Source organism: Brachyistius frenatus, unplaced genomic scaffold (genome assembly GCF_029030835.1).
Source record: "Brachyistius frenatus isolate BFR_SWC_R1_liver_20210118 unplaced genomic scaffold, ASM2903083v1 Contig_235, whole genome shotgun sequence".
Taxonomy (NCBI): Eukaryota; Metazoa; Chordata; class Actinopteri; family Embiotocidae; genus Brachyistius; species Brachyistius frenatus.
Window position 1 is genome coordinate 423,666 of NW_027210834.1, and position 25,531 is coordinate 449,196.

The following is a 25,531-nucleotide window of genomic DNA, read 5'->3' on the forward strand; positions in this document are numbered from 1 at the left end:
TGTATTAGAGGCCATTTTCTCCGCGTCTCATCCTGTAATATGGAGAAATTAGAGTGCAGGGACTCACTCAGCGTGTTTATACACACACACACACACACACACACACACACACACACACACACACACACACACACACACACACACACACACACACACACACACACACACACACACACACTCACAGCAAGCAGACATAACATAAGGAGTCCAAGTGTTTTTATACTACCCAACTGACGCTCTAACATACCATCGAACACCACAATTTTCCATCCACAACAGTAAAACACTGCCGCGTGTCTCTGGTGTGTGTTGCCTGAATACCAGGGTGTTGGGTTTTTTCTATTCAAAGGGCAGCGTGTCTGTTCCAGGAAGCAGGTTTACTCATTTATTTGGAAATGTTTAGAAAGTTTAAACCTAGAAACTCCTTAAAACATGAACCAACAGAAAGAGATTGGTTTATTTTCAGACTATAAACCAGAAAACTCAAGTTAACCTGCTGTTTTGGAACAGGCCTGTCATCATTTGTTTAAATAATACATAATTTGTTTATTTTAGCCTGGCAGAAGTTTTCTTCAAAATACTGTCAGACAGTTATATAACTGCTGATGGGTGCAGCATAAATGGAGGAATAGTGCCACCTAGTGTCGCGACTGCAGCCAAAAAACAGACTGAGACGAGAAATATAAGACTAAGAAATGTAATTCCAGACCTTGGAAAGTTCAATAGCTTTATTATAGAAAGCATGAAATAAATGCATAGTCGTAGATGTTACATACATACTGTACAGCAGACTGGTGGATAAGACGTAAAGAAGACACGAAGACACGATTCAAAATACAACACCAATTTCCATATTGGCTCCTCCTTATATACAGTGGTGTGGCTGCAGTGAACCATTTGGCTGAACTTAAAAATTGATCACAATCTGGTTGGTTGTCTCACATCCATGTAAACTTAATTTTCCAGTAATTCGCCACTCCTGGAAAAGTCTGCATTGATGGTTAAACTGAGGACGGTTTGCTCTTTTTCAGGATCGTCCTCACTTGCTCATCTCCTGCTGGACTTCGGCGAAGATCTGCTCCTCCAGTTTGGAGGTGTCGTACTCCTTCAGCATGTCGTACTCCAGCCAAGGCTGCGCCCACTTCTGAGCGTGCTCCATCTTTTCCGGGGTCAGGCAGAGGTCGAAGCGGATGCCCTGGATGTTGAACTTGGGTCGTTCCCAGCGTTTGGACCACGGCTTTGGGCGCATCTTTACCTTGATCTGGTGAGTAGACAGACACACTTTTAAACTTCAGTGTGCTGCAGTTTTACTGGATTTCACTGCTTTACTGCAGAGTGGTATGGTCATGTAAACAAGTCTCAACTGAACTTGTACTTATGGGCACTCATACAAACATTTAAAGCATTAATGAGGCACATTTCCGATCACTGTCACTAGAAGTAAGACCTACAATAATATCAATAATGACACAAGTAGTTTTATTAAAACAAATTTGAACGCTATAAAGTGGAGTCGATAGGTTTGGTCTGGAGGAGCTCCAGGTGATGCAACTGTTTGGGTGCATCTTGAAATGATCTCACCTTGTTGACAGGCACCTCTCCAACGGGCGAGAAGGGCACAGGCTTCATTTCTGGGTCCACAGTGCTGTAATCCGGCAGAGCGTCTCTCAGGTACATCAGGTTGTCATCCAGTCTCTTCTCCAGCTTCAGCACTTCAATCTTCCGTATACGAGGGTTGTACAGTTCGTAGCAGATCTCCACACCTACGCCAAACACACAGAAAGTACATGATCAAAACAGGTGTTTTACCTCAAGCACAGCTCTTGTACGAGAAAGAAAAATCGGAAGAGGGCGGTGAGTTAACGCGGTGGTCGGCAGCTCGGATAAAAGTATGACAAATCGCTTCCACCAACCAAAATGAGCCCACAGCGGTGCCGAGGTGTTTGCAACTAAAACCACGACGTTAATGTCAACAGATGTTCATCAAAATGTGGTTAGAAGTTAAGCACCTCAAGATAAACAGTTGGTGGCGCTAATTCTCCACTCATGTGCCATTGAATCATAACCGGTGAAGCAGGTGCAGCAGAAAACACAATGAAATCCGGAATTTCTGAGTTTCATTCAGCCGGTTTCAAACAGATGAACGGAAACAATTCTAGCGACCGTGCAAAATGTCTGCAGTCAGCTCGAAGAACTGCAGTCAGCTCGAAGAACTGCAGTCAGCTCGAAGAACTGCAGTCAGCTCGAAGAACTGCAGTCAGACCGACCTGCAGTCAGACCGACCTGCAATCAGACCGACCTGCAGTCAGACCTCGAATTCTTCTTGATATTTTTCAGTGTTTCATCTGCAAGCCTTTCTGTATCTACATCCTCTTTGAGTTGTACTCCTCATACTTTGAAATGTGCTTGAAACACATTTTGCTGGATAATGTGAATATTTACGACATTCATTTTTCTAACATGCTCGCGCTTATAAATATATAATGAGGAAATGTCAACAATGATATCTTGGTCGGCTGAAAGTAAATATTCTTTCATGCAGCAAAGCACATGCACAGTCTTTGTGCAATTTCAGTTGACATTTGGTGGAAAACAAACCCCACCTTGGTTATTAATGATGTTCCTCAGGATGAATGTGGCCCCCAGCCCTGTTCCACCTCTCTGAGTACAGATGCCAACGAAGCGGTTGGTTTTCCCGTTGGCGTTGGGGTCGGCCATGGTCACTGCCAAGATACTCCCTGAAATAAAATGCACCAGTTAACTGTTGGCCATAATAATTCAGTAACATGGAAAATAACGAATGTAGTAAAAAAAAAAAAAAGAAGCAGAGAAGAGCAGATGAGAGAACTGTTTTCTTGCAGGTTGATGACTTTAGTTTCTAACCTCCGTAGAATTCAGGGATGTGGAGCACCTTCCTCCTGCTGATCATGTCCTTCCTCTCCATAGAAAACTTGAACGGGTTTGTTCTCTGTCTGGGAGGGATGAACTCTGGGCTCAGAAACCTGACGGGAAGGACGCAGACACACATTACTTTACACACATTACTTTACACGCACGCAAAGACGGGTGCGCGGATCTGTGCGCGTCAGTGACGTCATGATCCGTTTTCTACCGGACAGAAACGTCATACTTCCGCAGGGACGCCACGGATTGCGTTTTATCGATGATCACAGGTTTAGGTGGAGGAGTGAATGTCGGCGGCTCCTTCCCAGGAGCACGACGACACACGGACGTGGACAGGAAGCCTAGAAACGAGAGGACAATGCGAGGACATGTTAAAAGTCTTCAGGTTATAAATTGCTCGCCCACATGCTTGTGTTTGCTTCCTGAGCTCACGTGGTACCGCGCACTTCCGCAAACTGTCCGCAGATGATGAACTTTTGCAGATCACTAAAAACCAGCGCGGTTCACTTACGTTCATGTTGGAGCTGAAGGTTTCGAAATAACTTCAAGGAAACGACGCATTTGTGGAGTCCTTTGGTGGAGGCTGCCATGTCTGACCTTCTGTTGTCACGTGTGAACTGGTACGGAAGCCGTGTAGGGAAAATGTCTTCGAAACGCGATTTCTCAGAGTTGCAGTGTCCGCGTTGTCCACTAGGTGGTGCAGCGGTGCCGCTGTACATGACTCTCTTTTGGGCCCTTTTCCTGTGTCAAGGAGAAACAATGAACATGAAATGAAGTGAAATCATTGAGAACAAACCACATGACTTGATTCTGGCCTGTGAGCCACGTGATGATGAGCCTGGAGCCGACTGGACGTGTTCCTTTGACAGGATGTTTCACAGCTCTCTTCCTTGTGTTGGTCCTGATGGGAGTCATCTTTACAAAACAGCTGGTTGGTGACATTATCACCAACGAGGAAGGGCCGACTTTCTGTTTGTCTTCATTTTTTTGATTCATCAGCTTTCAAATTCAGGCTTTTTATTTATCTTCCAGACTCAGTGGTGAAGAAGTAGTGCACACTATAAAATGCTCCACTACAAATTAAAACAAATAATAATCTTTCATTTTAAAGAACAGAAGTATAACTCAAATGTAGCCTACGCAGCATTTTCATGTTTTATCTAGATTTGGAGCCAATTTATGTATTTATATATAGGATACTTTTTTTTATTTAGGTTTATATATTTCAATGCATCACATGATCAGATGATAAGCTATAATCTTTTGATAGTGAAATATAAATCTAAACTATCAACAGGAAAACATTAAGTAGCCTAAGTTTGTTTTGTTAGGCAACACTGATTCCACTTTTGAGATAAATACTTCTTTTTTTTTTTTAAAAAGTCAATTTACAAAGTGCAACATAAAAGCAAATGGCCTAATTCCCGAAAGGTTACAGACTGCCCAGAAGTCTTATCATCGCAGAATAAAGCCAGTTCATTGAGATATTTTGCTCTCGGGTGTGCTTAGCAGTGAACTCTGGGTCTTTGAGACCATGCAGGGGAGCGTCGTCCCGCAGGTGGGCTGCCTCCACATAACAACACAACACGCAGTTGGAAATGCCCTGAGAGCTGTGCACGACTCCAGCCCAGAGGAGCCTCGATCCCAGTCTCACAGCGGTGTGGTGGGATGAGGAGGGAAGGCTCGAGACATGGGACCGCACATCTCCTGCAAGCGACGACGCAGAGTCTGAAACTCAATGCGGCTGCTTTTGGACTTTTTAATAAGTCGGAGAAAATCAAAAACTTTGAGGCTTCAAGGATGTTCTTCTCAGATGGGACTCTCTCAGCCGTCAGTTTTGCACTCCTGTTGGGAATATCGTGTCTGACCGTCCTCTGCGATCTCACCAAGGGCTCTTCAGACTTTTCAGGTTGGCAATTTGGTGTTTGTTGACATTCTTGTTTTCTAGATTTTAAAATAGCAGTAGCGCATGTTCAGATGACAAACACTTGTTTCACACTGCGTATCTGCTCCTAGGCTTTATCCCATTTCAAATGTAAGAGGTGTAGCCTACAATTCACACCTTTAGGAGATGAAATACAGCTTGGACAAGTCGCTACGCACGCTTTAAAGTGTTGAGCACGACTTGAGTGCTGCGTCGCATCAAGCTCTCCTCTCAGGAGGACCCGTGCCTCTGGCGTGCTGCAGCATGCACACTGAAATGGTTGCTTCATAAACCGACTAGGACACAACTTAAACATGCGGAAAAGACTATTGAGCTCATCTTTTGGTCCATGCTGACACCGTTTGTGAAGAATGACCCACATCAGGCACTTCAAACGACAGGTTTTCCTCCACTAAAGCCATTTGGCTATAGGTCAAAGCTTGGTTTATCAGTACAGCACATATTCCACTGAGGATGTAGTTGAGATAAATGGAATAATGTGGTTAATGTGTTACTGGGTGGGAACTGTCTAGACCAAAAGCTGCCCTTCGCTTCAGATTTACAACTCAGAGAAGAAAGTAGAGCAATTTTTTATGACTTTTATGAACTTCATGTAGGCGACAATTAGTTACAAGGGTCCATGTCAGTGCCTGGGACCTGCTCTTATTCTGAGGGTTTTATGTGCAAGCCGGTGTGATGAAAGCTGTAAGTCTGCGAAGAAGAAGCAGCCTATACCAGGTTATTCTGTGCTGTATTAGACTCTATTGAGCTCTGCTGAGCCCAAGGCAAGCCTGCAGGTTTTGTTCACAGTGCCATAAAACAGGAAGGGAGCTTTGTGACGGTGTTAATTGGCCTGTAATGGGTCTAATGGTTGGAAACAGCTCTATGGGGAAAGGTGCTAAAGAGCAGATGTATGTATGTGCCTGATTCGGTGTGCATGCGTCCATGTTGCTGCCTAATGAGCTGCTAAAGATCATGGTCTAGTGGAGGCTTGTTAACGAGCTTTAATTTTCTGTAATTGCAGCACATTTGTGAGTGGGGGTTGATTTGGGCACAAATAATACAGATTGAGGAGATCAAATGGTGGTTAGATAAGTTAGAAGGGAAAACTACGTGACCAGCTGATTCCAGATTTCTGCTGCTTGGAACGAGTTTACACATGATTATGCTAAACTGTGCTTGTCAGGAGTTAATTTGTTTAAATCTCAGCTTTAGTGCACATTCTCTGGTACCAGCCTCAGGTACGAAACAGCGCTGTCCGGGGGAAGTTCTTCCTTTGCATTATACAGACCTCAGATCAGATTTTACTATCGGCCCTTCGGGGACTTTGTTGTTGACTTCCCAAAAGCAATTTTGATTGCTCGCTGGGGGTTCTGTGCAACATGCTTTTACAGAAATGCTGATCAAGCATCCCTGTGAATGAAATGAGAAAGGGAGCGCTTCAGAATACCACAGGGACAAAGAAATCCTTCAGTCCTCACATTCTCCACCAGCTGGAGTCTCCCTGAAGACTGCAGGAGCTCTTTGATTGACAGGTGCTGCTAGCCTGCAGGGTGACAGAAGCTGTGGGTGTAGATCTAACATCTGTCAGTCAGACCTTTATCTATCAGGTGATGGTGTTGCAATCTGCTCACAGAGGTGAATGGCCAACTGTTGGTCTCCAAAAGAATGTTTATGGTGGGAAGTTTCATTTCTTCATATGCTATTTCAACTCCACGCTTCTCTACATCTGGCATTTGCATTTTTGTTGACACGATTAAGCTAAACTGGGTTTGCCTGGAGTTAATTTGTTGAAATCTTGCCTGTGAGTAATGGCAGTTTCATATTTCATCAGCGGCTTTGAGCTTAGTGCTGAAATGGAAAGAACTATGTTGGTGGGTAATTTATTTCTGCCTCTGCCCCGTTATCATCTTCTATTACAGTGTAGAAGATACTGAGCAGCTAATTAGAGGTACAGCGTGAGCCATGCAACACTTCAGAGCTCCGAGGCTAGCAGCAGCATCGAGCTAAGAACATTCATACTTTATCTTACAAGTTATTGACAACTTGTAAGATAAGTTGGCACTTTTGGCACTTTTAAAAAAAAAAAACCTGAACATTGATAGAACTCCAAAATAAAACCTGGTTTAGGTTCACTGATGGGCTGATCAGTCAGCTTGTAATGTACATCTTTTGACAGTCAACCATTCATTACCAAAACGGCTTTTTTTGGTGCAAATACGAAACTCGCTTGTTTTTTTTTAGTGCCCAGTTTCTAGAACCTGAGTTACATAAGCGTCACATGATTACTGGCGATTATTTCTGCTTTTCTGTCTTCTAATGGATGCCGTTATCAGCTGACAGAGAGCAGATGATCATTTTTGTAAACATGTAGTTGTGAGGATAAAGGAAAGTGATGAAGGCTGAGCTGTTTGGAAAAAGGTCAAAACAATAACAGGAAAAAGTCGTTTGCTGCCGCTGTCCTTTTGGATTTAGAGTTTCTCACTTTATCTGTAAAGTGAGAAAACACTGTATGTTTCTCTGAACTAGAGGATGTTTTAGAAGCTCCACATTGTTAATCAGATGCAACCAGACAAACCGTGTGATGTTGCCGAAGGGTTACAGTGAAGCCACTTTCCTTCTCTTCCTCTGTCATAAAACCCCTGTAGGCAGAAACCCTATTTAACCCCGGTCAATGGGACGTGAGGCTGTTGAGGGGCCTAGGGGTCAACTGAGGTCAACCAATAGTAACTGTGAGTGCGTGTTTAGGGGGAGTTATCATCCATCTTGCTCTTTGTTCCCCCCTGTCGAACCTCATCACAAGTGTTTTTCACAGATGAAAAGGGGAGGAAGAAAGTTAAGACGACATGCTTTATTTGGGTCATGAATTTTAATTCAGATCAGAAGAGGATAAAGGAGTTTAGATCACTTCACGTTAGGGTTTCACATTTACAATAAATCAGATCAGATTTTTTATTCAATTCAATTTTGTTTTTGCATTTAGAGGATTTAATTGTTTTAATGTAAAGATCTTAACATTCAAAACAATATTAATTCATACCGTAGTTTGATTAAGGTCAGTTCGAACAGTTTGCAGTCAGTATAAGATATTCATACTCAGTAAACCTATTTAGTGGAAAAACTGTGAATAAAGACATATTCATATTGCTCGTCTTTTCCGACCAGTCATCCAAAATGCAAAAATATTCAGTTTATTATCTCATAAGACAAAGAAAAGCTGCAAATTGTCAAAAACAAAAAACTGAAGCAAGAAAACGTTCTCATTTTGTATTAATAAAATACTTAAATAATCACTCATCGTCAATCATTCATATCAAATGTATTGCTTCTGAATTTTCTGTCAGTTGGCTAATAGATCAGCTGTCTAATAATTTCAGCCCTATTTCAGATAATTGATGAAAAGTCATCTATAGAGTAAAATTTGCCAAATGCCTTTAGCTCCTGTCAGGATTTGCTACTCTTCTTTCCCCGAAATATCGTCAGACTGAATATTTCTAAAGTTTATTCTGTTATTTAGGCAAAACAACAACAAGAATAACACCTTTGGGTCTGAGAAATTGTGATGGATGTTTTAAATTGACTTCTGATCTTTAAAAACTAAAATAAGGTATCAATTCATGGAAAAAAATACTCATTACATTGATATATAATTTTTTTTTAAAGTGGTTAGTTGTACCCCTGAAATCAATTTGTATATTAAATTAGTTGGCCAGACATTTGATGCTGAGTGTAAAGACGGTGGAGCTCGATCCCTCCGAAGTGACAGATCAGCTCAGTGGTGCTCAGTAGTCAAGTGCTTTAAACTGCATGAACCTGCAGTCAACACACACACACACACACACACACACACACACACACACACACACACACACACACACACACACACACACACACACACACACACACACACACACACACACACACACACACACACACACACACACACATCCACCTCTTCTGTTACCATATGGACAAGACCTGAATCAGATTCCCCCACCTTTACTCTGCCTACCCCTCCATCACACACACACACACACACACACACACACACACACACACACACACACACACACACACACACACACACACACACACACACACACACACACACACACACACACACACACACACCCTTCCACCTATCATTGAGCACTACTCAGCCCCTTTAATGTTAATCCGCTTTGATTTTAGAGTAGCCCTGGATATGGGTAGCATACTGAACCCCATGCTCTCCCCTCTCTCAGCCCTTCCCTCCCCCCTCTCATCCACTCATCATCTCCCCTCCGACACCACTGCCTCTCCTCCCCGCCTCCTTGCTGCCTCTACTCCTCCCTAGGGCTTGCCTGATCACTGTTTCTGTGTCTGTGTGTGTGCCAGGTGAGCTCTGTCTAAACAAATCCTGCCTCCCACTTGTTTTGTCTACTGCGGTGGAGGCAGGCGGCGAGGCGGACAGCGAGGGCCTGGCATACGGCTGCTTTTCTCTTGACATGAATAGATAGAGTTGGTCGCTCTCTTCAAAGAATTGTTTCTGTGAATGGTGTTCCCAAAGAAGTGAATACAGGAGGGAGGTCACAACAGTCTTGATTTAATCTAAGTTCCACCTAAATGCTGATAAAGGACAAAGTGACTGGAGATGATATGACTGGGTTTATAGCATTTTTATCAAATCTAAATGTTGTTCTCAATCTGCTTATCAAATCCAAATCCTTTTCAAACCATTTAGGTTTTCTTTTCATACAATTTCAGAAAGCAAAAGTTTTACAAACTTGCCATTTCAAGTCCAGCTCTCATAAACAGACATTAAAAAAACTGTAAGTAAATGTTTTGTACATGGCTTTTTACCAACAACAAAAAAAAGAGAGCGAGGGTGCAGTGAACAATTTGGAAATACATTTCTTAATTTAAAAGATATTCATTTGAGGTGTTTTACCAACTTAAAGATAGATCCAGACACCAGAGACCAACCTACAGAAGTTGTATTTAAACGCAGCTGTAACTGAGACACTTGTTCAGCTTCACATTAGTGCGTGTGGCTTGCTAAGAATTTACAGCTGATATCCGAACCATCACATCCAGCCATGTGGCTGTGTGTGTTGTGTGGCATGTAGCGTGAATAGCTGAGCAATGATGGTCAAATATAACCTTGTAAAATCCTCTCTTAAAAGAGAACTACCAACAAGACATAACTACAGTTCAATAAGTAAAGGGGGAATGAGAATTATAGAGCCTTCGGGTGCAGACAGGTTTGGGATGTAATGTATGGTGCACTTTGTAGTTTGGCTTTCTTGAAGAAATTGTATTTTCTTGATTCCTGTTGTTCTGGTTTTGTACCCTCATGGTTGAAATGCACTTATTGTAAGTCGCTTTGGATAAAAGCGTCAGATAAATGAAATGTAATGTAATGTAATGTAATGTAATGTAATGTAATGTAATGGTGCCCCTGCGTGCAAATTGTCCCTGTCTGGGCTGGCACAACATGCTCGTGATAAAAGACATGACCTACTGTGTATGTTCCTCCCCCGGGATACAATAAGTACATAAACAAACACACACATAAGGCAGAGCTTGGCATCATGGTGGGGAACAACAAAGTGGTGCTGGTGATGAGAGATGGGTGTTTACAACAGGATACAAATCTTCTCACCTTCTCATTTTAGGTTTGGCATGAGGAAATCAAATTATCACATCACGCTGCAATAAACAGTGAAGCTTTAAAGTCTGTTTTGCTGAGCAGTGATTACAACAGGAACTGTAGAGTTGTGTATACAATTTTAGCTTTTCTTTTTAAATACATTTTAATAAGCTTTTTTTTTTACTAGAACCACATTGGGCTTAAAGAACTTTCCAAACCAAAGGACAAAATATTGAGTGTTGATATGATTAATGTATAAATGTGTTTCAAAGCAGATGCAGCCTTGAAGGTGAGCTTTGTGTCAGTCAAGTTGTAGCATATAAGTTTTTTTTTTTAACATGCACCAAGCCTTCAGTTTTTGGTCTCGTTGCCAAAATATATGTGGGAAGAGATCACATGCTGAATGAGGTAATGCGTAATAAATTATTTGGCCGCTGTTTTTACACTAAATTAAGTCGTGGTTTGTCATTAATGGCCCATACCACACAAAGAACAGACATGAAGCAATCTGTCATCATCAGGCAAGCTATTTTGCAATTAGTGAAGGTTTTGTTTTTACAAATATAATGCAAATAGATGGCTATTTTTAAAGTTTGTTTGCTTTTGGTCAGTAAAAAACAGACAAGATGGTCGGAAGTTCATAGCAGAAATTACTCGGCTTGGAAAAGTGTTGAAAGTTTCACCTTAAATTGATTATTTACTGTGGGACATTTAACTGCACTGTTTGGTTCATCTGGGCTGTTGTGCAGTGGAACTGCGATGTGGAGCCAACAGTGATGTCACTCAATGGTTTGCAAACAGCCATCACAAGGTCTCCAGTTCGGATTTTGGCGAACCCCATCTTGCTGGTTCGGAGCGGTTTGGAGCCAGAAGTGACCATATTTGGATGAGCCGTGGGGGTCCATAGAGTCTATGCAGCTTAAGGCACTTCCGCATTGGCTTCCTTTTTTTTTTACCCGGAAGTTACGTCCACTTTTATATTCAGTCTATGTGTGGATCAAACACCTGGGGGAAGGTCATGGGTAAATGTGGCTCTCAGAGACGGTGCACTGTGCTTGTGTTCTTCTCTTTGTCGTGCGTATCCACACCTTGACTGTCCTCTGATAATATGAAGGTACAAGACACCTCTGTTTCATCCTCTTCCTACTAATTTGTCACAATTCCTAATGTTGCCAAAATGTAAATTTTGGGGATAATGCTCAGAGATATTTCTTTGTGGGCTCTTTGATGTTCACTTATGGGTTCATGTAGTGCTGATGATGTAGGAAGGCTGTTAGTTCTGTAACTTTGTGTGTTTCCATAGTGCGACTGAAAAGAACCAACGTAATGTAGATGAAACGCGTACCTTGTCAGCAGTATACCATACTGTAATGGACTGTTATCAGTGTGTTGACTGAGGGCGTTCATTGGCTGCTGTAAAGAAAAAAAATCACTATAATTTGAATGAGAGTAGGTGTCACTTTTTCAAACAGCATCTGTCTCGTACCTGATTTCGGAGTGAAACTTCAAAATTAGATCCAGACTGCCTTTTAAATTACTAACGTAGGCTGAGAAGGAGGTCTAACCATCAACTGAGATGGGCTGGATTCTGAATCAAAGCTTGTTATCAGCAGAAAACTGCTCCACCTCTCAGCCTTTAATATGATAATCATTATTTTGCAAAGGTTTTCTCTCAATACGTGAAACCACCCAAATCACCCAATCAGATGCTGAGCTGGAGGGCTTTAAAGTAATAACTGTTATTGGGGAGAGTAGAGGGGGTCTAACTCCTAAACTATTTACCTGCTAAGATGTATATATACACATTGCAGGTGTGTGTTTGCACTTGCCCTGTGTTGCGTGAGGGGGAGTTAGACGTCCCAAAGAAAACACAGAGAAACCTATGAGGAGAATTCTTTAGTGGCACCCTGGCGTTGCTGAATGCAGCTGTACCCAATAACTATCTCCACATCCCTGCTGTCTCTGTTGAGGTGATGATTTGGTAATTAATTAAGAATGCGGTCTCATTTGTCACGTGTTGAACACTATTTTCCAGAAAAAGCAGAAAGCTCAGGGAGAATCAGATCGGTTGTGATGCCTGCTGCTGAGAATACAGAGGTGTTTCACTGTCGAGTTGAAGCATGAAACTGAGGTCAACAGAAGTGTTGAGAAAGAGAGCGGTGGTGGGTGTGTGCTCTGCTAGTTATCCTCATGTCCATCTCACTTATGGTCTGGCTGTGCAGTTGGGCTCTAAACAAATCCTACGACACGCACACATGCAAAAAAAAAAAGGCAGACACACCTTTTTCTGCCCCCGTGTCTTGGAGAATGTCAACCATGCTTTGATGTCCCTCCTCCTCCCCTCTTTTCTGTCTGTCTCTGTTTCCTGGGAGCTGATTTATGTTTGGTTTAGGAGTCGACATGTCCGCCTTGATCTGGCGTCCTTTTTTTTTTTTTTTTCTTACATTTTTCTCCATTCCTTGATCTTTTCCTCCCTCCTCACCTGATGCTTTCTTCGGTATAGCAGAGTTACAAAAACATTTGGAACACCATTAGTTTTTTTTATGGTTTGATTAAACCCCTCGAGTCAAAGAGAGAGACAGGGAAATGGAGAGATGGAGAGGTAGAGAGGTAGGGCGCAGAAGGGCCAGTCTGAACAAGGAGGCATTGTGTCGCCCCCCAACTGTGTGGGACTGACAGTCTGCATTACAGCACGCTACAGCAGCCTGCTCCCCAAAGCACTGCTAATCTGTTGCTTACTGGCCCCTCTGGCGAGCTCAGGTAAGGAGGGAGGGAGCAAGAGAAGGGGACACATTTCTCCTTGTTTTTCCCTGTTTAAGCCAAATTCATTTGTACCACACAAAGCCAGATTGCATTTTGTTTGTTTGTCAGTATGATGTAATCACAAAATGAAAACAAAAAATTAAGTTGCGTGTTGTTCGAGCTGAACAATGTGGCCTAAACTCTAAACTCTAATTTCATCATGTGGCACACTTGACACGTTTGTCCTTTTTGTCCAGTATGTCTCCTCAAGTATATTGAGCTGCGGACATTCAGAGAAAACTGCACAATGAGGAAAAGTTTGTTTGTTAAAAGATTAATTCCACTGCCCTCACTTTGCATCTATATTGTAATTTTAAGTGACATTAACATTGAAAACAATTGTAAAAGGTTTATATCAAAATACATGAACACTCAACAAGCTAGTAAGTTCCTCCATGTCATAGTATTTAAACTTGGATGAGTTTTTTTTTATTTATTTTTTTTTTTAATTACTGATCAGATTAGAAAAATCATACATTGGGGTCTGTGAAGGCAATATGTCATTGTTTGTATAATTTTTAGAACTAAACAAAATTTGATTCATCCATATTGACAATAATCATTAGTTGCTTTAAAACTTGTAAAGCAAGGAGTGTATGAGTAGCAGCTAATTTCCTTCATCAAAGCAAAAAACTTCTACCCTAAGAGACCCAAGTTCTTGGTAGCTACAAAAACAAACTCTCCATGAAACTCTGAATGAGTAGAGCAAGGTAGGCTTTCACATTGAGTCCAGCCGTTCCTGCTGATCTATCTGGGTTTGTTGTAAATGGAAGGGGATCTCCCTGCTAAGTCCCATTGGACATGCTGCAGATGGCTTTTCACTCCCTCAGCTCCTCAGGAGTTGCTCTATTGCTTGTTTTCACAGAACAGCCCCCCAGATAAGCTTGCTAATTCCCCAAAAAGCTCAGCCTTTCAGTGCCCACCCACTCCCATGTTTTTTCTTTTTTTTTTTTTTTTTTTTTAAAGGAAATGTCTCTCTTTTTTCACAGAGGATGCCTGAACTTTGATAGAGGTATGCTGTCTTGCTGTTAGTGGATTAAAACTGATTAATGTGTTTTGTAGAGAGTTTGTGGCCTTTTGATAAAAACAGAGGGTAGAAAGTGGTGGAACGATTGGGAGGCTGCTGAATCATGATAATGCCGAGCCAGCCACAACAGTGTTGTGAAGTGGTTACTTTGAATGTTACTTTATTTTCTGCGTAGACGATATTAAGAGATTGTTTGAGCGCTTCCAATGCTTGGATGATTGGATGATGTCTTTGGATTGTGTATTGTACTCTCCTAAGGATGAGCTGATTAAAGCCTGTGAGCACTGACAGTGAGCAGAAGCTAAGGATCAGAAAACTTGATCAGAAAACTGTACAGATGATTTTGATTTTGTATTCTGCTTCTTTCACCATTATGTTGCCATGTTTTGTTCCTATTAGCAACAGATCCTTTTGAATCAATCAAAGTTGAACTCAATAAACACACACACACACACACACACACACACACACACACACACACACACACACACACACACACACACACACACACACACACACACACACACACCTTTCCACAACGTATACCTACACTGTAGTTGAATTATTCAGCACATTATATTTTTACCACATACTTAACATAAAAGATTAAAAGAATCAATTGAAAGAAAAAGTAAATATTTGTATCTACAGTGAAAAAATACATTGCTTGCTTTTTTTAAAAACTTTTTTTGTAGATCAAAAAGACATTTCTTTGTACCCTTATCAGTAATGATTGACTGATAAACCTTTATGGCCATCTGTTCTGCAGCCGTTTCATTCACCACCCCAATCTCCTCTTTCTGTAGTAATGGTACAGGTACTTAAACTAAGAACTAATGTTGATGTAGTTGATTTTTAAGGGGGATTAGTCTCCCAACAAAAATCTCATTGCTGCTGGGATTCCTTAAGAGTTCCCTCAGAGATTAGAGAGTTTTCTTTACCAAATCTATATGTATAACCAATTACTACAAATAGCCATAAGTGTCTCTGACTAAGCTGCACATCAGCAGAGTTATTGAGTATCAGCTCTTCAGATGATGACCTCACTGTCAGGAGCTCACCTCTCTAAGCCTCAGGCTGCAGCTGCCCCATCCAGCAATTGCTTAAACCCAATCCTTTGTGGAGAGGCTGACTGAAGAAGGATACATCTGTCCTTCACTCTGTGACAATAAAGCTCACACACTGATGCGTCTGTGTGGTGTCTGCTGGGCCGAAGTAAGTGATGGGGAGTCTGGCTACCCCCCCCCTCTCCCCCGCCCCCACCCACCCACCCCCCGGCCATAAAAGTGCCCATTAAAATGACAGATCTGTTCTCCTCTGACTCTTCCTCTCCATCTCAGTGTCTTTCTCTCTGTCACACGGTTACTCTGTATGTGTCTGTGGCCGTCTGTGGACACGCATACAAACGGTGAGGGTGTTCCCGGAACCTCCGTGCCCCTCGTTCTATCACCCCTCAACCCCGCATCCCGTCCCACCAGTGAGAAACTCACACACATGCTCAGGAAGTTGGAGTAAAAGTGTCCGCTTGCCTTGTGCCCTTTGACCCTCAGAGGTCATGAGGAGAGGCACGTGCTAACAGAGGTCATGGGAGGGCTTGTTTGGAGGCGGTGTTTAGGTTCTGGGGACTCCCTAAGGGAAACCTAGCGGCCGCTGTCAAACCGTGAGGACATCTCCAAGCTGGCAGATGTTTTAAACCCAGTCAGCCCCTCAGGAGACGTTTCGACAAAAGACCCACAGGTGGACGTCCTCTCATTGTCTGTGGGGGTCAGCCAACGTCCATAACATGACACATCAAGCCCGGCCTTGTTGCTTAGATGGCAGAGCTGGCCTTTGACCGTCGGTCAAAGCTTCCGCCCGTGGTTTCATTTAAGCCAGACCGTTCAGGTTTGATTTGTTTTCATGGATGTGTGTGGTTGAGAAGAGTTGTTGTGTTCATGTCTTCACCAAGTCCTTGTCCCTTCTGATATGTGGCTGACTTAACATGTGACATTTTGTTCATTTAATTTTGAAATAAAAAAAATAAAAAAATTCAATGTGCTGCTTTTTAACACTCAGAGTGGGATTCATGCTTCTGAGAGATTTGTAGAATTTGTTGCTTTGGGGAATTGTGCTGATTACTAAGACACTTTATTTAGTTTTTTTCCTCTAATTTGCCTGCCATATCTGTTTTTATATTGTCATACAAGTCTTATAGCACAAACCTGTTGTTCTTTTTTTTTTTTTACTTCCTCTGCCACATCTTCCTTTCAGTCTTCATTTTATTTTCTGTTGGTTGTTCATAGAGTCTTCTTTAGACTTTAGGCCGTAGAACACACAGGGGAGACTGCTGTGTTTGGATCCCTACGCCATGTTGTGAATAAATAAATGAGCTCTGTTCAGGAAAGCTGGGGCCAGAGGTGGGCGAGGAAGTTTGTAGTTCACGTCCAGCAGGTTGAAGTTTGTGTGCTTCTGCATGCTTCTGTTGGCTTATGTGTGAGTGTCTGAGTGTGTTTATGTGTGTGCAGGTGTCAGAAAGATAAGCCATCACAGGGAGGAGGAAAGGAGAGGGCAAGCAGTGTTTGTGTTTTTGTCTCCGGTTTTAATGACTTCAGCTGCTCAGGCTCCGGTGTCTCTCTCTGTGTGTGCTGGAGGGAGGAAGGAGGGATGTGTCGCCTTCATTCAAATTAAGGCGGCCATCGGCTGAGGATATTGATACACACCATGGGGCAAGTCCATGTGGTGATTTGAAAACAAAGGGGGATAAGCATGTCCTTGAATGTCCTCTTACATATCTGTATCCAAACCACAGAATTTTAGTGCATCAATGAACCAAATCTAAACATGTGAATTTGTTTTGATTTTCATATCTGGCTGCTTCTGATGATAACAGACTGAAAAAGTACATAACACGAAAGCTGGATGCACCGATGTGACTTGTGGTTTTGCCACTCTGAATCGCAGTATTGTTTCATTGAAATTATAGATTATTTTCACTCTTATTGGCCAAAAGAGAAATGGACACAAGCAAAATAAATCTTAATATATTTCAACAGAACCTTCATCTTTTCTCCTACAACATGCCATATGTCTCTCTCGTCGGGTTTTCCTTCCGTTTCTGCCACACTTTCTCCAATATCATTTGCTGTTTTCGATCAGTCTTAAGTTTCATAGCAAAGTGTGAAACATGCTGGGGTTTCTGTGGGTTTCAATTTGAAGAGCAAAACCAATGCGGGGGGTTAAATCCAGGAGACCAACCTCATGTGAGTAAGCCCCCATAGCTTCCATCCCCCACCCATTAATTAGTGTCTATACAGTGTATGAGTATGTGCATGTTAACATGTTCAGTAAGTACGCTAAAAAGCTCAGTTCAACAACCATCACCTGCCAACCATTAGTGTCAATACGATCACGCGTCCTTCTTCCCACATACATTTTGTTGCTCCTACTGTAGATTCAGAAACATGAAGATATCATGATAGTTTTGTCATGTGAGTTGTTCTGAGAACAGTTTGGTTTGATCACATTTTATACAAATCTTTGTTCAGATTGTGTTGAACAGTGATGTCAGATCAGAATTTGAATGACAGTGACCAAACCAGCAACTTTTGATTGAGAAGTTTCTTTATCTTATTTGTTTTATGGGTTATATGACATCATGCCCATATCATATGAGTGACAAAGTATAGGCAAAAACACAAATTCAAATTCCTCTTCTCTCCGTTCGAAAAGGAGAATGTATATCCAAGTAGGACACGAGTATGAGAAGCTGATTGGAAAAAACACGTTTACAGAGCCTTTGAAGTGTTTTTACAAACTGTAGAATGATGGATCCTCACATCTTTGCATTTAAGAAGACACACAAAAAAAATACAATAACGACAGCTAAGCAGTGCTGCTGTTTCTCTAGATTCATGCATAAAATCGTGCTGCAGCTCTTTAAACAACTTTCAATGGGTTACCTGTTTACACTACTCTAAAAGGTAATCCTTGTGTCAAATTTAAGTGCTTAGGATTTTGCAGAATATCTCGGTGCACTTTTTCTGCCCCATAGTGCGATTACCGAGAAAGTAGGCTAATCCGAAACGTGACTATAATAGCAAGACGAATGTATTGTAAGCAGAGGAATGTAATGTATTTTAGGAATGCATTTTTTTTTAGACCCAAATCTGAATGGCTTAACAGTAAGGACTGAACATGGTGTATTCATAGTTGCTCGTCACTTTCCTTCGACATTGTGTAGCAGCGTGTCCTATGTGGCATCTGAACTTCTTTTTTTTTATAGATTTCATTTCATGTCAGCACACCTCATCATCCTGTCTCTTTCAGCTTTTATAATAGATTGTTCACCTCTGGTCTAAAGAGATGAATGCAGAGTTTTGACCGCATGTGATTTACAACCCGTGTTTGTTTTATCCAAAAGTCATGCTGTGCTCCAGGCCTTTGCGCCGCCTCTGTGGTTTGTGGAGAAAGGTAATTACAACAGGGCCTAAAGCCACCAGCTCTGGCCTTTAGACCTCTGCTGCCACATCCTGTACACAGCGGCTTCGCTTTGAAACGACCTATCTACCTCTCTCCATACGGCTGTCTTTCTCTGAACCAATGTGTGTGTTGTTGTTTTTTCTCTTGTTCACTTAAAACCCCCAACCTCTCAATGTCTTATGTTAAACTCTGTATTATTAAGCATTATGGGTCTCTATCGACCACTTTCCTTCTCCATCATTCAGCTTGTTCTTAACTTTTCATCATTCTCTTCATCTCCACCGGCCTTCTCCGGAGCATTGCCGGAGTGCGGCCCGTGACTTTGAGGGAAACCGCAGCTCTTCCCAGAAATTACCACTTAAATGGAATTCCTTCTTCAGCAGCAGGCCTGCAGCTCTCCTTGTTTGATGCATTTGATGGTTTGATGGCTATAATTTGCTTAAAATAACACCAATAAAGTTATGAAGCAGTAAATGCCTAAATACCAAATGTACCAAGATGAAACACAAATACAGCCTTTGATTTTGTAGCACTAAAGAAAGAAGTTTTGATCATTTACTTTCTTTCTGTGGAATGCATTTTGAGGTGTTGTAACAAATAGACTTATTATACGTTCATCGTCTTGCTGTTGCAGTTTATAACTACAGCCTGTTGATTAGATCTAAACTGCAATGTAAACAGCCACTTTTGTGGCATTAAGCTAAGCTGTAATTATATTCTGCAATACTGTACATTGTCGCCCAGTGCAAAGGGCTTTACAAACATTACTTCACAGGCAACATTCAAATGAGTTAAAGGACTAAGCAGGTGATTAAGAAGCAGCATTAAGCCAACACTACTATAACACGTCAGTAATACTTAATGCTGCGGTGCATTGTTCATTCTTCAGGCCCGACCAATGGGAAGAGGCGGCATCTTTTAAAATCAGAGCAAAGCCCTGAGCGTGAATAACCGACTGACTCCACCTGAGCTGTCCTTCCTCCTCCTCCACCCGCCCTCAGTTTATGTCAGAAGTACCTGTTGCACTCATTCAGAGCAGACATTGAACACTTCAGCTTAGTGTACCATGAGGAGAATTAGTCAGAGCCTCCTCCCAGGCAGCCTTGAAAGGAGAGACAGGTAAAATTGCAGCAGAGGCTCCGTCTTGGGGGAGAGCACTTTCTATAAGCTTTTCCTTTGTGTGTACGAGGCATGAATTAATATTTCAAAGCATGTTTACCCACACTCAGCTGTAAACTGTCATTGGTATGTGATATAGAATTAATTAGTGATCCCAGGAAGGAAACCCTTTCCCAACAGGCCTCTTTCAGTGTCATGTTGACACAACACAGCGGTGCGTCACTAATCTCCATCATACCTGACCTCCTCCATCACTGGGTCAGACCTCAGGGTCATCACATGACTACAAATGAGGAGCTAATAATCACAAGGGCCTCTGATTTCTAGCTTTATGATTGGTTGAATGATTCAGTTTCTGGAGATTCCAGCTTGCTGACAGGTTAAGATGCATCATATGAAAAAAAATCCCATCTATGTTGGACAATAGATACAAACCCCAGGTGCAGTTGCTATGCTTATTGCAAATCCCTATGCTGCTTGTGCAGAGATTAAATGGACCTTTTAACCCACTGCATGACAAGAGTGACTTGTTTGTACACGAACTGCATCGCGACCACAACCTCCTGTCTTTTAATGACCGAATAAACAAACCAGCAGACATAATAATGTAGTGCTTTTGTCAAGGGAAAGGGCAGAGAGCTAGTTAAGGAAGGAGTCTGGCCTCACATGAAAAGAAACGGAGAGGAAAGGGGAGGAGGAGAGACGCCTGGGTGTTCCTCCAGCATTGTTCGGCCTTCTGCCTTTGAGGGACACCTGTCATTGGCTGGGCGGCCTACACAGGGGCCTCAACGCCGCCTGATTTGTTGGCCTTGAAAGGAGGCTTCAGTCAACAGGTATCGTGAAGGGAACAATAGTGATGATCCTGGAGAAGAGAGGGAGACAGAGGGTGGAGGGTGGGATGGTGAAAAAAAGAAGAAGAAATGGATTCTTTAGAAAGCACCTGAGGGTTTGTGTGAGATAATCTGTTTGCCTTTTACTCGCAGTCTGCCTTTGTAGGGTGGAGGAAGGCGTATCTGTGTTTGTGGCGCTCAAACTGTTGCTCAAGGATCCCTCTCTGAAGCAACACCTCCTCCAAATTGCCCACGCAAATTCACCTATCTATCTTCGGTCCTCTCCGCGTCACCCCCTTCCTAACCTTGCCCGTTGCCACGGTTACACAACCGTACCCTTGCTAACCGGAGGGCCGCACAAACTCGTGGTCTGTCATGGCGTTGGCGCTTTGCCAAGAGCCAGCTCCTAATAATGTGATACTGTTACACCATCACCACACACCCTGGCGTCGAGAGCCAAACGACGGGCTTGTTCCTACCACGTTGTTTGTGTTGACGTTTTGTGTGCGTGTGTGTGCGTGTGTGTGTGCGTGTGCGCGTGTGTGTGTGTGTGTGTGTGTGTGTGTGTGTGTGTGTGTGTGTGTGTGTGTGTGTGTGTGTGTGTGTGTGTGTGTGTGTGTGTGTGTGTGTGTGTGTGTGTGGTCCCGCTGCCAGGGGGAATGCCAAGTCCCCTCTCACCCTGTGTGGAATGTGGCAGGCAAAGCAGACCTGTGTGAGCGGGAGATTACTGTGGAGAAGGAAAAACTAAGTTAAGCCCACACCATTTTTTTAAATGCATAACTTCAATAAAGACGCCATTAAAGCAATTTTGAAATCTCACCAGGTTTCTCAGACACGCTCTTAGTAGCTCAATAAAAAAAACTTCCATTATTTAAATCCAAACACCAACCTGCGCTGATCACCACTTATGTCATGAATGGGATGGAAGTCAGTCCCATACCTTGACTGCAATTCTGCTTTTTTGCATCCCCGTTATTATTAATCTGTTGTTGATTATATTGCTCTAACATAATATAGGTTTTCTTTGCGGCGTCAAATCAGTAAATCTGTCTATCACTAAGTTGCAAATTTGGCTCAAAGAAATCGCGTTAATAATTCCGTCTATTGATGATAGTGACCGTATTAAAGGAGTACTGTCTAGGATTTAGTGGCATCTAGTGTTGAGGTCACATATTGCAACTAACTGAATACCCGTTCCCTGTAGGAGAATGTACGCAAAACATGCGCAAATGTGAACGCCCCTCCGTAGAGCCAGCGTTTGATTTTTTTCCTCCTGGGCTACTGTAGAAACATGGTGGTCCAACATGGCGGGCTCCGTGGACGAGGACCTGCTTCTGATATGAAGGTCTCTCGTTTAGAACACAATAATTCTTAGTTTCAGGTGATTATACACGAATGAAAACATGATCATGAATATTTTATTCAGTTTCTGCCAATAGATCCCCCTAAATCCTACATTTTGAACCTGTAAATCTGAGCCGTGATAAAAGCACCTACTGGTTTCTTGTTTTCATCCTGCCAGTACGGTCTGTGGCATTCAACAAAAAAATCTCTGAATAAAGTTGGATTGCATGTGCACCTGTTCTCCATTTTCACAACCAAGCCACAGATGGAAACCTGTTACTGTGAGAAACGGCGCTTTAATAACCATCTCTATTTAGAGGGAGGCTGACCTTTCGAAGCCTGAGAATGTCTCCTGTTTCCCTTCCTCCTTTTAACAGTGTCCATGGTGATAAGGGGACAATGTGTGTGTTTTGTGTGTACGCCTATGTGTGAATGCATGTGTGCTAATGTGTGTTAGAGAACACTGTTTCTGTTTAATTTCCTCTTTCCTACTAAACACTAACCAAATAAAGGTAATTGAATCACGGTGTGTCCACTTTGCTGGTGTGTGTTGACCTCTCTGTAAATGTGTTTGCTGAGCACTTGATGTAGAAAGAAGCTTGAGCTGACTTTGGAAGTTGTTTTCAGTTTTTGAAAAATAGATTTATAACATATTTTACCGCATGATTTAACAAAAAGTGTCTCGGTTTCCTTTCAGATATGACAAACCTCATAGACTTAAAGCCAAAGAGATAAGCTTGATGATTCTAGCTTTTGAATTGAACAATTCCAGATCATTTATAAAATGGAGGAAGCTAAAAAATAAACCCAAATTGTTCCTCCTCCTCCTCTGCAGCTCATAAATGAGCCAGATAATTCCAGAAAGACATTATATGACAGTGGCCAAGGGATCAGCTCTCTCCTTTATCTGCGTTTCCTTCTCACAGACTGGAATGTTAATGGTGGCTTTGTGATGGGTTCAGGACTCCTGAGTGACTGACGGGCCGACTGGCAGCTCTCAAAGACTCTTAATGGGATAGTAGTTAGTGGAGAGATTTAATTTTTTTTTTTTAAACAATGGGAGCCTTTCTTTAATTTGTAGTCCCATCCATGCTTAAATGAACCTTAACTCTGTGCTTGTTCCATTAAATGCTTTATATAACATTTTCCATTCGCAGTTTTCCATGCAAGTAAAATAGTTTTCCAGCAGGCAAATAAAATATTAAAATAAAATGAGCCGGAAGAGTAGCGCATTCGATTTAAAGGTCGAAGAGAGAAGCCGAAGGTCTGATCAACAGCTTATACACTTTCCGAACTATTTGGTTCTCAAACTGCACTGCATCCCTGTATAAAAACTGTAATAATGTCAGGCTTTAAAAATAATCCTTGACAGGTATATTTTTTTCAATATCAAACACAACCGTCTGTTCTACAGCCATGACCGGAGGGCTGACACTAACTGCTGAATAAGCTAAAGCTTTACTCTCCCTGTGTTGTTACAGTATTTAAGGCCTGAAGGCGTCTCTGAGATGTATGCAGTCATTTATCAAGGCACGCTGATATACGGCGCCATCAACGACATCATGGAAACACTTCATTATTCAAAAACTCCATACAGGATCATGCATGTTAACTCTCTTTGTTTATGATAATAGAATGAAATGAGGCTAATTTCATTTCACTGCACTTAACCAACCAGAACAAAGCTAAGACTTCTTGTGCCTGTTGTGTTTAACGGCTGCAATGCAATATCAGACTGCAGTGTTTTGTGCATTAGTGATGATCAAACTATCTACGGTGCTGCTTTGGCATCTTGCTGTCTCACAGGTTACCTGTCGCAAGTGTTGAGGAACTACACCGAGCAGGCCTGTGACGGAGACTTCCTGTCTGTTCGCTGTCCACCCCGCACCACCGTCACCGTCCAGTCAGCTTTCTACGGAAGAAGAGGTGCTTCTGATCACCAACAGTGTCCTCAGCCCTACCGAGCTCTTCTAAATTCGTATCACGGTCGGGAGGATGATCGATATTGTTCTGTGTCCACTGCACTACAGGTAAAAAGCTGAGCTCACACATCCCGTTTTCAGTAGCAAATCATCACAATTGTATTATTTTGTTAAATAGCTGATATTAACTTGAGTGTCTTGTTAATTTCCGGTGACTTTCACGCACCAAGATCTCATCGCACCTTTCTGTTAGTCCATTCTTTTTTCACAATTACAGCCTCGCTTTTTGGGCTGCAAAAACCCCTGAGAGAAAGTGTCTTGCAAAATAGTCAAATTGGCCAAGGGCAAAATTTTGGAGGACCACTGATTATGTAATGCTTTGTGGGGATGTTTTCCGGCAAATTACACTCTCTAAAGAGGAAGCAGGCCTGTATGTTCCCATGACACAAAGCGATTTCATGGGGTCTTTGCCTCAGCATCCTCTCCTAAATTGGGATGCGGCTGGACTAGAAGCTGCCGCTTAGTAACACAAACACACACAAACACATCCTGTTCAGCATTCACTCGGTTGTTTGGTTTATTCTTAGTCCCTTTGCCTTTTAGCGTCGAACACCCTCCATCTCCATAATAGACAGGACAGCCATGAATGCACAGACACAGAGAGTGCATTGTGTTGAAGTGAGAGAATGACTGACTGCTGTGCCACCCACATGAACACAACCTCGAAGAATCCCATTGTACCACCTGTTCATCACCCTTCGGTTGGCAATGTGCCTTGTTTATTCCCCACCTCGGGAAACTGATTAATTTCCCTGTTTGTTCATGTCATGATTTTTTTTAAACCCAAGAAATTTCCATAAGTAAATAAATGTAATTAAATAAATGTTGCCTTCACTACTTCCCAGAGCACAAGGTGATCTTTTCAGAATATGTTTGTACAATCAACAGTTCAACAGTACTGCGATTCTGTAAATATTTGGATTTCTAATCAATTACAACAACAGTCTATCAGCTATTTAGTAGGTGTTTGATTAATCGGAAATAGTTTATTCAGCATTGTGGTACTTTACATTACAAATGTTGGTCAGATTTTCAAAGTAAGGGATTAAACGATTACCTCATTAGCTAAACATTTGCCAGAAAATGAGGATGTGTGTAGCCTGATGTGAAGATTGACCCTTTTCCATCATGCTTTAAGCATTATTTTTCTTTAATGACATGTAGAGTTTGATGTCATGGATAACAGTATCTAACAGTAAAGGGAAGATTTTCAAACACTTTGTTTTTACCGGCGCCTGGTTGCAACGCCTTCCTACCTTCAGAAGGTGGCAGTAATGCACCTAAAAAGCTCTTTTTCAACTGCTGTGAAAAGAAGAAGAAAATGTCGCTGGTAAAACACTTGTGGAGCTTTGAGATTAGATGCTACAGTTCAAAATAGAGATATATGCTCAAATTAAAAGTAAAGGAAACTCTGCCAGGTAAAGCTAGCATATCCAACGTCTACCACAGCTGCGCAAGTCTTAACCATGCAGAACAAACCACGGTCTTCATCTCAACGATAAACGATAA

The 25,531-nt window shown here is 42.1% G+C and overlaps 2 protein-coding genes across 2 annotated transcripts in view; one reads left to right on the forward strand and one right to left on the reverse strand.

Moving 5' to 3' along the window:
- Window positions 1–710: 710 nt before the first annotated feature.
- On the reverse strand, window positions 711–3,521 carry mrpl19 (mitochondrial ribosomal protein L19). The gene is made up of 6 exons (XM_069720159.1): window positions 3,416–3,521; window positions 3,131–3,245; window positions 2,884–3,002; window positions 2,604–2,738; window positions 1,582–1,763; window positions 711–1,261 (listed from the first exon to the last, which is right to left on the reverse strand). The coding sequence occupies exons 1-6, from the start codon at window positions 3,492–3,494 to the stop codon at window positions 1,040–1,042; spliced, it is 852 nt and encodes a 283-aa protein (XP_069576260.1). The 5' UTR covers window positions 3,495–3,521; the 3' UTR covers window positions 711–1,039.
- Window positions 3,522–4,546: 1,025 nt separating this feature from the next.
- Window positions 4,547–25,531, forward strand: part of LOC138633749 (protein eva-1 homolog A) — a 71,972-nt gene continuing 50,987 nt past the window's right edge. Inside the window, exons 1-2 of the mRNA XM_069720156.1 lie at window positions 4,547–4,813; window positions 23,847–24,070. Coding sequence (XP_069576257.1) covers window positions 4,573–4,813; window positions 23,847–24,070 — 465 coding nt within the window. The 5' untranslated portion in view covers window positions 4,547–4,572. The remainder of the gene's footprint in view (window positions 4,814–23,846; window positions 24,071–25,531) is intronic.

What these genes read in the sequence shown, in the direction of transcription:
- mrpl19 (XM_069720159.1), bottom strand. Translation starts at nt 3,494, where the DNA reads ATGGCAGCCTCCACCAAAGGACTCCACAAATGCGTCGTTTCCTTGAAG. An exon ending in CATCCCTGAATTCTACGGAG is followed by an intron (nt 2,739 to 2,883) that starts GTTAGAAACTAA and finishes ATTTTATTTCAG; the next exon opens with GGAGTATCTTGGCAGTGACC. An exon ending in GAACATCATTAATAACCAAG is followed by an intron (nt 1,764 to 2,603) that starts GTGGGGTTTGTT and finishes TGTTTGGCGTAG; the next exon opens with GTGTGGAGATCTGCTACGAA.